This window comes from Neopelma chrysocephalum, unplaced genomic scaffold, assembly GCF_003984885.1.
Source record: "Neopelma chrysocephalum unplaced genomic scaffold, ASM398488v2 Primary Assembly neopelma1_44, whole genome shotgun sequence".
In the NCBI taxonomy this organism is placed as follows: domain Eukaryota; kingdom Metazoa; phylum Chordata; class Aves; order Passeriformes; family Pipridae; genus Neopelma; species Neopelma chrysocephalum.
Genome location: NW_020897703.1, coordinates 6,101,590 through 6,119,753, shown reverse-complemented (window position 1 = coordinate 6,119,753; position 18,164 = coordinate 6,101,590). Strand labels below are relative to the sequence as shown.

At 41.4% G+C, this 18,164-nt stretch overlaps 1 protein-coding gene across 1 annotated transcript in view; it reads right to left on the bottom strand.

Moving 5' to 3' along the window:
- The window catches only part of PLCL1 (phospholipase C like 1 (inactive)), a 195,997-nt gene that overhangs the window by 34,111 nt on the left and 143,722 nt on the right, over window positions 1-18,164 (bottom strand). Inside the window, exons 2-3 of the mRNA XM_027678201.1 lie at window positions 7,968-10,439; window positions 5,585-5,788 (exon numbers count right to left, since the gene is read on the bottom strand). Of these exons, the coding sequence (XP_027534002.1) occupies window positions 5,585-5,788; window positions 7,968-10,439 (2,676 nt within the window). The remainder of the gene's footprint in view (window positions 1-5,584; window positions 5,789-7,967; window positions 10,440-18,164) is intronic.

Genomic DNA, 18,164 nt, shown 5'->3' with positions numbered 1-18,164 from the left:
ATTAACACAGCAGAGTCTCACCAAAAAAGGGAAAAAAAGACAGGAAAATCTCCTGGTGGCAAATTAAAGCACTGCTCCTGCTGGGAAGAAAAATGATACAAAAGGGACATTTTAAGGAATCCTCTCATAAATATTCCAAAGTTTAGAACAGAAACTGACTGAATATCAAACTAAAAAGTAGCCTTCTCTTAGGTGCCTGCTCATGGCCATTGCTTCAATCTTCTATGCCTTTCACTGACAATGTAGAATTTTTCCTGTGTAAGGGGTACTATCTTGGGCCTCTATTTTAATAAAAAAAGCACAAACCAACCAACCAACCACAAAAACAAACAAACAAACGAAACCCAAACCAAAGCCATCAATCAAAAATAAAAGAGGTTACAAAAATAAAACCAATTCAAAAAACAGCTGAAGTGCAAACTGAGCTCATGAAAATTTGAATTGGATTCCCTTTAGCATTGAATATTTGTTGCACACATTTGGGACAAGAAACATCCAGGCAATCAATCATGTGCCAGCAAGTTTTGTAAAAAAAGAAGGATGTGCATGTGGTGCCAGGACATGGGAAGGAACGCTGTCCACCGGTCTGTCCACCACCTTGTCTCTGTCCCAATATACTTCAAGCCAGATTTCTGTATCTGAGCCTTTTCCTGCAACAGCCCAGTATGAGGAACAGCTGTCAAGGACAGTAACACGAGCTGGAAACATCTGAAATACTGACACAAACTGCAGAAGGAACTGAATAAAATTCACCCTAAGTTCCAATTTCATGTTTTCAGTTACAAATATTTCTGGGGAAATACAGAGTCAGTGTTGCAGGATGTGTCCTGTGCATGAAGACCAGCCCAGAACAGCAGCAATGGAGGAACAGGGGGAGAAGGTCAGCTTTCAATATGCTTGTGCTATAACAGAGTAACTAAAGTACCCAACTGGAACTTTAATTTGCAAGAAAAGTTCTGATCTGACTGTTTTCAGGTTCTGTTTTAGAAATGACTACGGGACTGGGCTATCAGAGAGAAACTGTGAGAGTGGTGGGTAAATAAGAGAGAGTAAATAAGAGAATTATAAGAAGTGGAGAAAGAAACAAGACTTTCCTTAATAAGAAATGGAAAAAGAAACAGCCTTTCCCAGTTTATGTCCAATTTTGGGCGGAAAACTCTTTAAAATAAATAAAAATTCAAGACAATGTCCATGTATTGGACTGTGTTTGACGTCAGTGCCTTATGACACTTCCCTGGCAGTGGATGCTCTGCTCTGCAATATCCCTGTCTTCAGCTGCTTAGAGAATTGTGAAAAATGTTCCTTTGGGGATGACTCTGTCCCAGCTGAGGTATGAATTTCAGTGGAAATGCTCACAAAAATCTATTTAGTCATTTTGCATTTACATAAACTGAGAAAAAAGACTTTCTCCTTGGGAATAAAGAGCTTTCACATCTGCATCAAGACAAAGAAACCCAAAAAAATGGAATATGAAAAGAACAGCAGACAAAGAGCAGCTCCTCTGCACACGTGCCTCAGCAGACTTCTGCGAGCATGCATGGACCGATATCCCTTTCAACAAAAACACTGCCCTTAAATACATTGACTTATTTCCCAGCAGCATCACAGATATTTCCTCTCCTCTCAAAAATCCCCAATCAATCCCCATGTTGACTGAAACATTCTTAACTACCTTACCACCTCCCAACAGCACCTACAGACACCCTGTCCTTCCATAACTGGCTACTCCAACAGAGCAAGATCACTTCAAATAAAGAGGCTTGAATACAAAGAAAAACATTAATGTCAATGTGAGCTTATATAACAAATAGCTTCATTGTTCAACTTCTTTTACACTTCTTGTTATTTATGATTTGAAAACTTGTAAAAATCCTTGAACATCTTATTTTAATTTTCTAGAAAAATTTCTGTAAGCACGTGAGGAGGGTGGCTGGGTAAAACCAAGAAAATTTATTATCACTTGTTTATTGCTTTTGATTTTCAAACGATTTAATAATTTTATCTTGGAGGAAAAATAATGCTGAACCAATAACTGAAAAGCAAAGTGCACAAGTATCCCTGAGTTCATGCATGCTTGCATCTGCACACGAATATATCGTGCAGACACAGAAATCACAATCTGTTTCCAAACAATTCTCAATCAAAAAAAATTCTAACTTCACAGGATAACTGTTTGCAATGAATAATTCAACCATCTGTCAGGTCCAGCTGGGCCCCATCCCCTCTTTTCACATGGAATATCTCCTTTTTTAGGTGTGATCACCAAACAGCAGCATTAATTTGACAGGTTGTGAAGCACACCATGCATGCTGCCCACCTGAGTGACCACCGACAAGGGGGAGAGGAAAGGAAAGCTCTGAAGAACAACTCTGTAAGTGACACAGTACATTATCCTACAATGTATGTGTGGGAACCAATGAACATGACCAGAGTCCAGTCATCACACTTTGTGTGTGGTATCAACCAAAGCTGTAAGTAAAAAAAAAACATTCTAAACTGTATTTCTGGTCATTGACACACTTTTGAAAAATGTTTTCTGTGTATTGTCATCACTCCACCTTATTTTCTTGGGTTTGGCAAATCCTATTCCCTTCTCTCCTCTGCAGAAACTCCCATACAACCCAGTACCATGAATGAAGCCTCTTCCTACATGAGACATGGTAACAGCAGAGTTCCACTAAACCACTGCAATGCATCCATAAAAAGAGATAAATAGAGTCCTGAAAAATCATGCTGGTTCCTTAAACAAAGCACATTACATTTTATTCTAATAAGGCCTCTCTCAAAAGAAAATATTTAATGCAGCACACAATGGTAAAAATTAATTGCCCAGGAAAAAACAAACAAACTGCACAAACCAGTCTTTGTCTATCCTGCCTGCTGACAAAAGCTGAGCAGGGAGGAACAGACAGTTAATTGTTTTCCAGATCATTGTGGCAGGTCTCCGAGCATTTGCACCTCCATTTCCCTGGACCATCGGTCCTGCTTATGCCCCATTAAACACACAAGCAGAGTCCATACTTGTCATGGAAAAAAAAAAGAAAAAGGTAAGTTCAGCTGGCAATTTTCTCTAAGGGGAAAAGATTCTAACACATAGAACTGTTTTTGTCAGAAATTATTTTCAAAGCACACCTTTTAAAGAATGTGACAGTTGTATTGTTTTCAGAGGTGGTGAGGACAGGTTTGCCCAGCACTCAAGCTCCCTGTGCTGTGGAGCCCAGCGAGTGAGACAGACATATAATTACAGACTCCCACTATGAGATTTAGGGTCAAACTTTTTCCCATTTTATTGTAAAAGGAATTAAGAAGTATAGCCCGTTCATACAAGAGACAGGCCAATATAAACAGATTTTATTTTATTTAAAAATTCTTTTAGGCCTATTTATTCAAAAAGTGCTTTGAAGTAAGAAGACATTTCTGAGGAATTAAAGGCAAGCAGCAAGTACTTGTGGATCCAGTTCCTTGATGCCATATTTATCAACAATATAAAAGGCTGAACCATAGTGTATCTTGAATACAAATAAATAAATAAGCTAAAATATTTTATATTGCTTTCCACTAACATCTCCCTGTGTTCTCATTTGCACAAAAAATATAAATATTAAAAAGAAATACACCCTGGATTACACCAAGTCATTATATAGGAAGGAGGAGCCCCTTATTAACATTAAAATTGCAAACCCCTCCCCACACTGTGATTTCAAATATCCAGATTGATAAAGACAGTTCATTTTTTAAACACAGAAAAGGCTAAATAGATTTCAATATTCTGCCTCTAGCATTGTCTCAAAAGGCAAATATCCAAAATGTAGCAAAAGCATTTATTAAATCTGGCTTTTGCTTTTTCAGAAGCAAATAGTTTTAGCAAAGTAAGAGGCAGTTGCAGTCAGACAAAGAAGGTAAAAATAAAGTATTTTGTTGGCATTACCAGAATTATAACTCAAATCGATCCTTACATAGGCAAGGCAGAACTCCCTTCTCTTTCACTGATTTTAGTGTTTGCACAGTCTCTTGACATTCAAGGTACATCTTCCCCCATCAGAGACAAATGTGAGAACAAACATTACTTAAAACAGTTATACAAGTGTTCCTGTCTACATCCAAAAGAGGCCTTTCACCTATTTAAATTGAAAAACTGTTTCCAAAGCACAAGGAGGCCTTGAAACGTCCCACGTGTACTCTTCAGTATATAATTACAAAGATAAGAGGTGACACAATTATTTTGTTAAGACTCCATTAAGCAGGCCTCTAAAGACAGAAAAATCTCTTATTTATGTGGTATTTGCTCTTTCAGAAAGACATCACACCATGTAACAGATCTACTCCCAAAAAATTCAGTCTAAAATAAGGCAATCAACTGGATTTGCAAATTCTCATTCTGGTATTGTTACAGCTGGTATTTTATTACCATAACTTAATCACTTTCAAGTAATACAAACTACTCTGGAAGGAACCCAAGGGTTATTTCAGGGTATTTTTGGTATTTCTGTTTTAATCAACATCAGTGTCTCCCTCCTCACCACAAGCTGATTTTTCCCTTGAAAAGTGCGTTATAATGGCAAAAAAATGAGATGAAAAGGAGGCAAGATTTGGCACATTGAATAGCTGGTCAAAGCTGTGATCAATCTTCACAACACTTCAGGTTCTCTGGAAGCAATTTGATATCCCCAACATTATTCACCATTTTATTCCTTATGAACACAAGCTGCAGAAATAACACAAGCTGCAGAAATAACTGCTGTGCACTGAACAAGAGTTGTGATTTAGTCTGGCTGCCACAGTGCAATATTAAAGTCAGGCTTTGCAAAACTCTGCAGCTTGCTATCAGTTGTGCAGAGCATCTACAAAGGATGGGGAATGAGGGGGCAGTGTCGTGGCCCGAGAGGTACCATGTGACAGCAACTTCTGCTGCTGGAAGTCACGCACAGCTGCTGCTCAGTCACCCACACAAGTGACATATGTCATACAACGAGCGGCAGCACTCATCCAGAATGATGCCAGTTTGCGTCTCTACATCTGCATAAAGTATTCCTGTACCATATTGACCTCTCCTTCCCCATGCCAGAAAACAGGCATTTTTAAACTTCCCTTGCAACTTTGCCATGCCCTCCCCAAGAGCAACACTTGGTCTGACAGGGACACGGGCAGTACTTAACAGTGCTGCTGAAAAGTGTCGGGAAGGGACGGCTCGGCTTTGCCTGGGAACTCCCATGCTGCAGCTCCCTATCTAATGGCCTTGTCCTCTCCTGCGGGGAGCCAAGCCAAGGGCAGTGCACAAATCTTGCCGCTTCTCAAGGACAAGGACTAACAATCACCAGTACAAGCCGAATTGCCCTAGTTTTGTAAACAAAGTCCTCTTCAAGTGCCAACCTGTGCTAGCCACAACCGTGTTTAAAAAAGGAAACAGCAACAAAAAGCCCAGCGCGGCATTGTAGTGATTGAAGGACAACTTCTACACAGCCCGAGTCATTTGAAGGGTCTTGTCATTTAACTGAAACATCTGGGCATGTGAAATCCAGCGAGCGTAGCCTGCCGCACCCACAACAGTGGGGAAACACAGAGGGAGCAGTGGGGAAGTGCCTACCAGGTCATACGCTGCCAGGACCTTTTTCTGTACATCGGGCACGGTCCCCAGAGGTTCCAGGTAAGGAAAGGTGTCCTTCATGCAGAGGGTGACGGAGGGCGAGTTGTCGCTGTTGACAAGCCGGGAGGACAGGGTGAGGATGCACTGCTTCAGGCTCGCGATGGGCGGCAGCCCGCACAGCTCCTTCACAGACACTATGGCGTTCTGAGGGAAGGAAAAGAAACGCTTCAGCACATGTTGTGCTTGCCACTCAGTCCCCCCTGCCCACCAGTGCCTTATCAGCCCTTGCCACTTCTCCCCTCTGATGCAGGGCAGGGTTATCCCGCTGTCTGCTGTCCCTGCGGACCCCATGGACCACGAGATGCCATCCCACTCAGGAATTCCCTGCTAGCCCTATTCTCTGTCCCCAAGAGTACCGCCAGCTCCAGCTTTCCTCCAGACCCAGGCATCCCAACTGCCAGCTCTTCAGCTACTTTGCATTGCAAATCCAGTCCTAACAGGGACAAGCTCTGGTCCCTAGTACATTAAACCTTCAGCCTAAAATGCTATTTCTCTTCCCCACTGCTTGTACCCCAATTACTTTTGATGCTGTAATCACTTATTCTCCCATCATTATCATCCTCCAGCAAGAACAAGTCTGACAGACCTTGTATTTCCCATGGGAAAATCAAGAAGGAAAAACCCACTTGGTTTTCAGCCTTGCATTACCACATCATAAAGGATTACAAACACTCTTTCCCCTTCATAGGTCACATGTAAGAAAATCAATACTGAATATACAGGTCAACCCAAACTAACATGCCAGGATTTATTTATTTATCAAGTCAGAGGATGTACAGCTGACATGCACCCATCATTTAGCTTCCTGAGTCATATAAGGAGTGACCAAGATGCACAAAACCCAAGTAAAAGTACTATAACAACCCATACCTTGCAAATGTTCCTCCCACATCTTGTGGAAAAAGACCCATCAAACAATGCTTTTGTCATTGATCAAATACATTAGCTTGCACTTAAATATAAAACTGTGTCTTAACACAGCACTCCCCAGAACATGATTTTTTATTGAAGTTTTGCTTGGAAGGCACATTAATGCTGTTTCTGAGTCACAGTCAGAGTTTTTTCATATATAAATGAACTATATAAAGCTCACATATAGTGCCTGACAGAAGGTGGAGTCAGCAGTTCAAACTAGTTACTTTCAAGGCCTGAAAGAAAGAAAAGCCTGGGAAGAGTTTCCCATTCTTAAAAATATGCTGAGACTATTCCTTTGAGAGTGATTTAAAACTTATGTCATTTTGTAAACTTTCCCAGCTGTCAACATTTCATTTGCTTTAGACTCCATCCAGAAAAGCGGGGTCAATGAAGTGCTACACGTTTTTCTCCTGTTTTCAAGAAAGAAAAAATGACTTGTTTCTGTATCTTTACCAAGGAGATAGTTACAGCTGATTTCAGCTATTTATTAAGGAAAAGTCATTGTTTAATGCTACTCAGTTTTGTTTCTAGGCAGTGCCCGAAGCTCTGAATTCAGCTGCCCCTTAATTAACCCAGAGAGTCACCCTCACCATGGAAGAGAGCACTGGGCAGACTGGTTCTTGTTTGGCCTCGCTGCCACTTCATCTCCTGCCAGCCAAGAAGGTCTCACCTGAGCAGTTGTGACAGCGCTGTGCACCTGGGCCCTGATGCTGCCAGCCACAGCAGGCTCTGCTACATGGAGCAGCATGGGTGGGTGGACAGAGTGCCAGGAGACCCTGAGCCAAGACATGGCACCGGTGTCTGTGCCGGCACTCAGCCAGCCAAGACAACACAGCTATTTAGCAGCAAGGAAATTGCAATTTGAGTGGCATTCAGTGCCTATGTCAAACATCTGCAGCCTTTGGGCAAACAGTGGCAACGCACACTCGGGAAAACATGCTGCTCTTTGCACAGCGGGTTTCTGTGGTGTAGACAAGACCTTAGTGACACCATCCACTGACTGTTTCTTATACTCACCCAAAGAAAACTAAGAGCACAACCCTCACACAGCTAGCAAAACAAAAGCTTGCTGACGTTTTCTAGAACCAACAAGGAAATGAAGTACTTGAGACTTGAGGTGGGGGGACACAAATGTACCCTCAGTTCGGCTTTCTCAGAAAAAAAACAACCAGTAAAGCATATGTTTGGAGAGCACATACTGATTTTTAAAATGTTTCTGCCTAATCCTACATTTGCTTATTAATTAACACCTGTAACTATCAGCCTTCCAATGTCCACTTAAAGGCTGACAACAGCTGTGGGTCTGAAGCTTCACCAGCTTCAGTAAGCTTGTCCTACAAGCAGCTCACACCACGATCTTCACTTCCACATTCAGGACACCCCAGCACACACAATGGAAGCGTCATACCTGCATATTTTCCCTCATATCAGTAGCCTCTCGCAGTGGATGCACTGCCAGCTTAAAGATGTCATCGATAGTCTTGAGACCAGTGTTCCTCAGCATGGTGTACTCCCTCGCTTTCTTCCCTATCCTCACCGAGAGGCTGCGCTTCTGTGCCTTCCCGCCTCCACTGCGGTTGGTTATGGCAATGTGAACAAAGAGGGTAACGTGCTCCATGATATCACCAACAAAAGACCGCAGTGGTATGTGCCTGTATCCAGGCTGTAAGCACTCCAGAGGGATGGTATACTGTCCTATGAACTCATCCCCAATGTAGTCATCATCCAAAACAACAAAGCGGATCATGGCCAGCTCCGGCAGATTGATCTGGAACTCAAAGCTTTCATCAAAAATGGGGTTATCACTGTTTTGTTGAACAGTTTTAGTTCTTTGCTCGGTGCAGTCTGCAGGAATCCCATGTATTTCGATGCAAACGTAGGGGTCTATAACATCCCCTTTTGCACATGCACCCTTGGGCTTTGGAAAATTCTGACCACTGATTATTTTGACATGTAGGACCTGAGGAGAGACCCCTGGCACAATACCCTTGGTATTTGCACTGAAGTAAGACACTTCATCACGCATCACTGAAGGCCTGAGAACGTACCCACATCCCCCATTCTGTAGGAACCAACCAGTGTGTAGGTCCATCATGGGCCCCGGGGTCTGATAGTTCATTGCCACTATCTGGCAACCACAATTCCAAAAATCTTGAGGATTTAAGTTACTGGAGTCTATCCTCATAGCACTCGGGTACACCCTGGACAGAAACTTTTTGTTGTAGTTGACAAAATCTTCAGGGTATTCATTTGCAATCCGACTGGCTTCTGCCTCACTGAAGGAGCACATTTCCCAATAATTTTGAAATTTCATGGATGTCTCAAAGTCTTTGTATTGGACAGATTTGCATAGGGACACCAAATCAGACAATTCCCTGCAGAGCCAGATCAGCTTTGGTTCCCTTGAGAAGTCCTCTGACAGTCTTCGGGATATTTCAGCCTCTTCATCTTCATCCGTGACTTCTCCTTCTAATATATCCTGGTCACGGGGCAGCTTCTTCCCCTTCACGATGATCTTCATTTTCAGTTTCTCAGGTGATGGGAGGTAGACTTCTGAGGATAAAGGTGCCTCTGTGTATAGTTTGTTTCCAAAGATTCTTTTCATGTGTTGTACCACTACCTTCTGCTGTTGTACAGAGCAATGGTTCCCCAAGCAGAGAATAAGTGGGTATTCTGAAGCAAAGAAGGCCAATTTGTTTATTACCTCAATAACATTTCGAAAGGCGAGTGGAGATGTCATGTTGTTGCGGTTACAAATAATGGGTTCATTATCTGGGCCGTCACAGACGTCTAGTTCAATACTCCGACAACTCATCTTTAAAGCCCTGACATAACCATTGATATCAGCTGGCCCTCTGAGCTGGTCTTCTATTAGATATGTATTGTGGGATGCATTGATGTAGTAATGTGACAAAGGCTGTGTCATGTCTTGGACAATTTTTTTGTGCTCTGGGTCAAAAATATCACATTCTGGGGACAACAAGTATTGAGTAAATCCATCAATTGCAAGAAAACCTTTCAACCGCCCTTCTTCAGAAAGCTCATACCTACGTATAATATCTAGACACATTTCTTCTGTTATGTGAGTCACTCCTTGCTCAGCCTCTAAAAACAGCATGAGGTCATTGGCATCCAGGTACTCTTTGTTTTTGGATATCTGCACAAGTAAAAAATACACTTCAGGTCTTGTGCAAAGTTCACTGAATGCTTCACAAAATTCCTCTCTCGTTACTCGTGTTGTTAGTTTCTCTTTGCTCTTCTGAATTTCCTTAAATTTTAATCTAATCTTTGATTCCTTTAAGGTGGGGTTAAGCTGCTTTATTAGCTCCACAGACGTATCTTCTAACATTATGCCATTGCCGTCAACATCTGCTGCATCAAATACAGTTTTTAGCCAGGCAAACCGTGGGGTATCATGGCTGCTTTCCATCAAGTCCAGGGGTTGTTTGCTACGAGAAACCAAGTACCTTAATCCTGATACCCAAATATTGGCCACATCGGCTGAATTGGCAACCAAGTCAAGGGACTCATAGTTCTCACCATGAATTACCGACAGGGCACAGTCCTCAGAAATCTGATCTGCAAGTCCATTATTCCTGAACGTTTCTGTGTTCTTCCCTAGTCTGATTTCTTTTATAGCAGAAATATCAAGCTTGGCTTTGTCAAGATCCTTCTTGGAAGGCTCCCAACGAAGAGCCTGCAGGTCAGGATCCAGAGTAAAAAAACGGTTATAAATCCGGGAATTTGGACGAACTTTCTTCAGTTCACACCCAGCCTGCATAAAGCTGATACAGTCGCTGGCACTGCTTATTTTCTTCTCTGATGGCATGCTGCTGAAGGACACTGTTTTCTTCCTTCCACATTTTTGGTTTGAAGGATCCTGTAGAATAATTATATATTAAAAAAAAATTAGTTTTCCTTCAGTCATTCCATGAGTGCATAAATAATAGAAAAGATACATTTATGTAAAGATAATTAATGTTCTTCTGAACCTCAAAACACAACATATTATCCCTTCCCACAATTCAGTTCCCTGAATTTATGCTGAGCTATAAAATATTCTGAGCTGTAGAGCAACTTGATTGACTGCAGCATTAGAGATAGCAAGTTTTCATGAGTGATATTTGTAGCTATTAAACTGCCTTCCAGATCTCAGCAACTTGCTATAGCTATGAGGAGGCAGTATCCAGTTGTGTCATGTACATTTTCAGAGCAGAACTATATGAAAAGATGGGTTTGATGGGAAGCTCCAGCACCTGGTTAAGGTCTGCATAGCCAAAATTTGGAGGATCCCACTGGGATTTGAGATATCACGAATAAAGGAGGAACTCTGGGATAAAAAGGCATGAACAAAGAGTCTCGGACCATGTGGGAGAAGGAGAAGTTGTCTCTGAAGCACCGTTGGGAGCCTGGGATGAGTCAGCATGCCAGTGGGACACATGTGACAGATGGTGCTCAGCAGATCACTGTCCTGCCTCCATTTTGCCTCTTCTCAGCAACCTTCGACACCTCAAGCAACTAAAATGAATCAAAATAACAGCCATGGGTCAGACCCCTGAGATACACATCCAGGAGAGTCTGGGTCTTCTTGCCAGCATATTTGAGTGTTCTTTGGCAAAGGGAGTTCTCACAAGGCTGAGAAGCCCATCTCTGCTGCATGCTTAATTGCATGGCTCATGTGGGAGCCCCACATATAGGTCTGCTCAGCTAAAAGTACTTTACACTCTCGTCCCCCCTGTTTGTTTTGAATCACAAAGCATTGTAGGAAAATGGACAATCAGACAAGAAATATATTCTAACTCCTGTTGAGAAAATACTCAGCCAGACATGTGTGACAGTCTTTTCAGTATCAACTACCTACTTGCTGCTGGATGCAAACCCAGCTGCCTGCAATTTTAGTGCAGCAACTAAATTTAAATCTTTCTCCACATATGATCAATTCAAAACATTTCTCAATAATTATACATTGTAAATAATTCTTTTTTTCTCTGTGTGATTTCCATCTCCTCTACTCCATTAGTATATAAACTATCCAACAGCTACCAAAAATATTTTTAAAACAACAGTCAAGGCTGTAACTTATTGTGAAAGACTTGTTAAAATTGCTTTTCCTCCTATTTCCCTAACAAGCAGCAATACTTCCCCAATTCTCTGCCTTCTGCTGTTGAAGGGACTTCAGCTGCCTGGATTTTGAGTAGAAAAGGAGTCCCAAGGCAAGGAAGTGCTGATGCTGGGTATAGGCACACAGCCCTGCTGCCTCAGGCCCAGCCATGAGCTGTGCACCAGGGACCAGCTTCCTAACAGCCCCTGGGGACCCGCTTTGAGACACCAAAACCCCTGACTCCCAAACCCTCTGCAGGGTGGACTACCCCACCCTGCTCCAGGAGCTGGTTTTCCTCAGCTCCAGTTTATGTGCTGTGTCACTCAACCTTCCCCAAGTCATACTCCTCTGCAAACCCAAAATAAATCCTTGTGCCAGCAGCGCCCTCCATCCACCCATCTCTGTCCTCTGCTGCTCTGTGCTGTCTGAGCCAAGCAGGACCTTGTGTGGCTCTCAAAGCCATCAAGGACATCAGTCTTGTTGTTCACAAGACCATCTCCACTCTTTGCATGTTTGTATAGATACTTTCAGCAAATCAATCAGTATGAATGTTTCTACAAAGCTGATACTGTCATACACTCACTTCATTCAATAATAGCCAAAATATTTCCAAGCCCCCCAGCCACACCCCCTCAAACTGCATTTAAAGGTATGTGATCTGCTGGGAATAAAACAAAAACCTCTAAAGTTCTTATGCTAAAAAAATTCCATTAAACTAATACAGAGACTTCTAGGGACAAGAAAAATTATTTAGTACTTATTATGAGAAAGGGTCTTAAAAAAAGAACAAAGTCAACAAAGTGAGTGCCTCAGGTCAACGACTTTTTTAATTACAGTTTTCTGCTAAAATATTCTGTTTATGCATTAACATACTGTGTTTTAATACATGGGTTTGGCCATGAAAATCCTCAGGTAATAGATGCTAATGAATACAAACGAATGTAGCCGACAGGTTCTAGAAGAGCCTCTTCTTTTTTATTTCTTCATGATTACAGGAGCAATATTTAGATTTAAGACTGATGATTAATTTGGATTATTTTTCTCATATGGGGAGATGTATTAATGGCCTTGGAATCTGCAGTGCCTCATTCCTTGACAGAGGTTCCTCAGGGCCAGACTTAAAAATCTCATCAGAGCAGCCTGATTTAGCTACAGGTCTGATATTTTGTCTTAACTAGGGAGGTATGAATTGTTATGTAACTATTTTTTTTCTGTAGAAAATAAAAGCCATTTATTTTTAGTTCCAAGATATCTATGCCTTTTGATCAAAATAAGTCATGGAATTAATCAGCTATTAAGGTGGGAAAAAAACTAATTGGCCTCATAGAAAAACAACAAAAGTTGCCTTTAAACATTCAGTCTTAACCTCTCAGGGATTTTGGAGAGAATTAGATTATCCTCTGTGTCTTCTTTCCCTGCCTTTATTTTTGATGGATACTTCTGGTTTTGTACTTAGTGGTATGTAAGGAACAGTAGAATTGTACAGCACCAGTTCTTCATCTCAGAGTAGGACTCCCCTATATCTTTAAATCGAATTAACAGACTTCAAGCCTAATCCACAGACTAATTGCCTAAAATTAACAAGATTTAGGTATTATTGACACTGATGGGATTATTTTAACCAATGCTAACAATCTCCTCTATCTACTGTATAATACACACAAACCCTGCAAAACTGGAACTGCTACCCAAGCTTATTACTGCACCAGCTATTCCCCTCTTGCTCTCTACAGACTAGGAGCCCCTGGAGAGGTGCTCAGTCTTTCAAACTGAGAGCTGTTAATTTAGATATAATGTGACAGTTTTCATTCACAATTATCAAGAAGTCAATTATTCCAGTCTTGCAAGAAACTCAAAAGGTGTTTCTGTAAGCTCAAGTGCTGGCTGTCTTCTCAGCCTGACAACCCAGGCACTTGCCTTTGTTCTACCATATTGACAATGCTTGAACAAGCATCTCCGGATCCTGACACTGCTTTAGCCAGACCGCACACTTCCAGATCCAAGGGATCACCCTGGGGAGCAGAGGAGTGTTTTCTTCAAGAAGTGCCCTCCCAACACTGAGTCCCACTCCCACCAGCGGAGAAGACAATTTAGATACCCTGTGTCTCCCCACTGATCTTATGCTGAGCTTGGTTCAGCTGATACTCCAGACTTAGGTTTCTAATTTTAGCGTAGCTATTGTTTTCCTTAAGTCTCTACCTTAATCCAGTTTCAACACAATGCTCTTCTAGGACAAGACATTCAGCTAAGAATACCGTGCTGCAGTGTCTCCAGTGGCTTTACCTTTCACTGGATACTAAGAACAGGAACAAGTACAGTCACCTGACAAACTAAAAGCTGCCAACATCTTACACGAACAAATAGGAAATCTGCTTTCTTGTGCCACCCACCAAAAACATTTACACTGCAAATTATCAAAAAAACTCTCCTCAGAGTTCACCCACAAAAAAGCACTTGTTCCCCTTCATTAACCAAAGCAATCAGAAAGCACAATGAGATGTACCCCTGAATCTTGGAGGTGAAGAGTCCATCAAAATTGATTTTGCCACACAATAACTGACTTAGGACTGCCCTTTACCCTCGGTCACTTTTACTGACAGAACTGGATTTATTGTCACAGTGAAAGATGGAAAGTTTGCCAAAAAAAAAGAAATTTACATCAGTGTGAAAACAAGGAATTAACTCGTAGATTTTCCACCACAAGACCTTTTGTACCAGAGATAACCTAGCTCTATACAAAACACTGTTACTGGAAACAAACACAACAAGTTTGCTTACAATGTGCATGTACAAAAAGAAACCCTCCACTTATGAGTAAAACCTTGCGTTTCCAAGGCAAGACACTTCTTTCAAAGTGACTCTAACTATGGTTTCCTTCAGTTCTTTGGTCATCCCCTATAAGGTGATCTAGCAGGATAACTCCATCTCCTTCCTGCTCCTGAGCCTGCATAATGTAAAGTACCATTATGTAAAGTACCTAAGGACCTCAACCACAAGACCACATCAACATGCTCTCGTATTTCAGAATATACACAGCTGCTCTAAAATCAGTTAATACCAAGGAGACATATCTCTGTGCTGGCCTGACTGCATCCTAACATTTTCTAAATGTTTCTAAAGGAGAGATTCAGAGCTCCAGTCTAAGCATGCTCCCAAAATAGGAGAAGCTCTCCTGTTGAACACATCATCCTCGTCAGAGGGACTGGATGTGTAAACAGTGGGATCAGTAAGCCATCAGGAGTTGTGGGAAAACTCCACCCCATCCACCCTGACCTTTGACTGCTCAAACTTCTGCTGTTTAAATCAAAGAGCTAACAGAAATAAATAAGTGGGATTAAAAAAATATGAATAAACATGCTCTCCACCTCATCCCAGCCTCTTTGTCAAAACTATAGGACATAAATTGCTGATCTGAAGTTAGGAAACAGGGCAGTAATAAGAGCTGGATAGAAACCCTGCACACAAAGGTCAAGTTCATGAATGATAAATTATTATTTGTCTGAAATCAAGACACCTGAAGGGCATCTAAAGCATTGATGGTGTTCCAGGATTCTACTAAGGAGGATAAGAAAGGCAAAGTTATCGCCTACCCAAAGACACCAAAAACCCCTAAAGAGCCACAGAGCTTCTGTGAAAGGTCATGAAATTTAGTAATGATGCTGAGAGATAAACTTATTAAGTGTGATTAAGAGCCATTTCCCCAAAAAACAATTCACGTTGCCACCAGTGAAATCACTGTTGCTAAAATGGAAGCTTTATTCTAATCTTTGACATTTCTCATGAACCTAGCACTAAGAAATCAATAACAGACAGCTTAGTCTGTTGTTAGGTTGTGATAAACGGTGCATCCTAAAAGCTATCTGCTCCAGATGATCCAGTTAATTGGACAACTGATCACCTGATATTTTTTTTTCCCCCAGAGAAACTAATTAGCTCTACAGGATCATTTTTTTTGAATACTTCTAGATATTTCAGTTAAACACAGAATCCCCAGCCCCGGAAAATCTTAAAGCTTTACACTACTTGTGGTGGGAAAATGTACCTTTAAACAGTAAATAAAGAAGTCAGTGAGTCACTAATGGCACTCAAAGCACTGTATAGCAGGTTGACAAATGACAGTGTAATTTTTCTAAAACAAAGTAAGCCAGAACAGAGAATATTTATATAAATCATCCAAGAGAACACAGAAAGTCAAAGCTTGTGCCAGGGCTGCAAGTGGATCTCATACATGTGTGAGGCTTAATCCGTTTGATCAGAGATGCAACTGAAAGCTTGAACCCACACTACCAATACGCGATACTACAGGTAGCAATAATCACTGGAAACCAGTATTCATTGTTAGCACACTCAGCTTTCTTCTGGAAATCTCAGCCATGGTCTGGCCATCCTCAGAGAGCATCCCAGGACTGCCCATTTTGCAGATTTTATCAATTTTCCTCTCAGCCTATTACAACAAATTAATGAGCTAAACTCCCTCTAATCTTTCTTGGCAAGGCCTGTAGGATCTAAATATTGCATATGCACTGTGACAAATCACAGGACAAGAAAGAAAAGGTTGCCTACTCAAAATTCATCCAGGCTGAGAACTCATGGCACAAAGCATCTACCTCTGCACAGGGGCTGAACATTCAAACCACTTAATCCCTGGTGCAGCAGCCACAGGGATGCTGCCAGTCACACTCGGGCCAACCACACAGCTCAACAGATTGCAAGAGCAGATGTTAATGCTGTGGGATTAACCTCAGTAGCCTCTTCAAGGAAAAATTCCTACTAATTCAGGCATTTGTGCACATGTGGAATAAAGATTGGATCCAAAATTTAACACACACACACTCTTAAAAGCTGAGGTACACACGTAATGGAATAAACAGAAAATTTCAGGCAGACAAAAAATACAACATGGACAGATACATGAGAAATAGCTTCAGAACACAGTGTCCAACAATTTCCCAAATACCAATATAGTCAGGCCAGCATGTCTATGAATCCAGTTTAACTCGAGCACAAGCTACGTGCAGATGCCAGAGCACCATCATCATTCATGGGAGAGCAATGACCCCGACACGGGGGAAAGAGAAGTGTCATGGGGAACAGTCATATCTGCATTTACAGGAGGCTTTCCTCAACTCCCCAGGACTACCCAGATGCCAGGTATGAGCAGTGGATGGTCACCAAGGCCTATAATAATAACTTTACAGTAAGCTTCTCATCAAGTCACACTGCAAAATGGGTACTCTGAGGGCAAGAAAACTGAGTCAAGACAATTACTTCACTATTCTGGGATGCTGAATAGTCCCCGCTGGAGAAGTTCAACAAGAGGCAAAACTATAATGGCTTGTCTCCTTTCTTGTTTTGCTCCATTACTAAAAATCACTTTCAAGTACTGCAGTGTAAAGTTGGAGAGAAATAGAGAGGAATGTCTGGAGCAGATCTTTAAGAAAAACACCTGAACCAAAATTATTTGATGTTCAAGGAATGCTTTGCTGTGTATTTGCTTGTTTTCCTTTTTTTTTTGAATCATTAAGCATTACCAAATTTATTCAATTTTACCTTGAAGAAAATTTACCTTTGCAGTTTAAATGAAAAATGAGAGCAAAAGGAAAAATGAGCAGCACATAAAGACTCCATCTGGAAATGCTTTTTTGAAATTAAAACCACACAAAGCAAGAAGGGTTTATTTTCTGGCATGATACGACACTGAAGTTACTACTTCTCCCTTTTTTTTATAATTGAGGCCATGAAGCCAAAGTCAAGAAGCTTCTAAGAGCACAAGAACACGAATGCCTGTAATGAGGCTACCACTTCACAGCTCCTTCCACCATCGTTACTGTAGTTTCATTCAACTGGTTTCCACAAGGATTGTCCTTAAATACAGGTGTGAATACCTATCCCTTTATGTATAAAGCAACATCTACAGTGAGAAATAAATTCCTTCATGACACTTCAATACATAAGCACAATGTCTCCACATACCCCATGGAAGACCCTACTTGATGCAGAAGATTTTTTCAAGGGTATTCTTCATTCTCCCTGTAGGAAAAAACTCCTTCACGTATGACAGCCCAAATGCCAGATCTACTTCCAGTTGGGAGGAGGCTTTTAGTTTGTAAGGGGTTGACACAGCCCACTGGATGTAATATCTCCAACCACTGCCACTCCCAAATGCTCTATCATTTCCAAGTACTTGAATTGCTAACAGGTTCTAATGCTTATGAGTCTGCAAGGGCACCTTGGATGTGAGTTCAATTTATCCCCTTGCTCTAAGGGAATATAAAGCTGAGAAAGACAGAAAAACACTTTCTGTCTTCAAGCAGAAGCAGCAAGCCCTGGGACAAAGAGATCTTGGCAGCAGCATTCCCAGAAAAGCACAACCCCTCATTTCTTTACAGAATTTCCTTTGATTGCATCTAAGGCACAAATTAAGAGAATAAGAGAATTCCAGTAGTAACTCAGGAGGAAAAGCCAAATGAGTTCAGAAAGACCTGGCTAAGGAAAAACATGTCC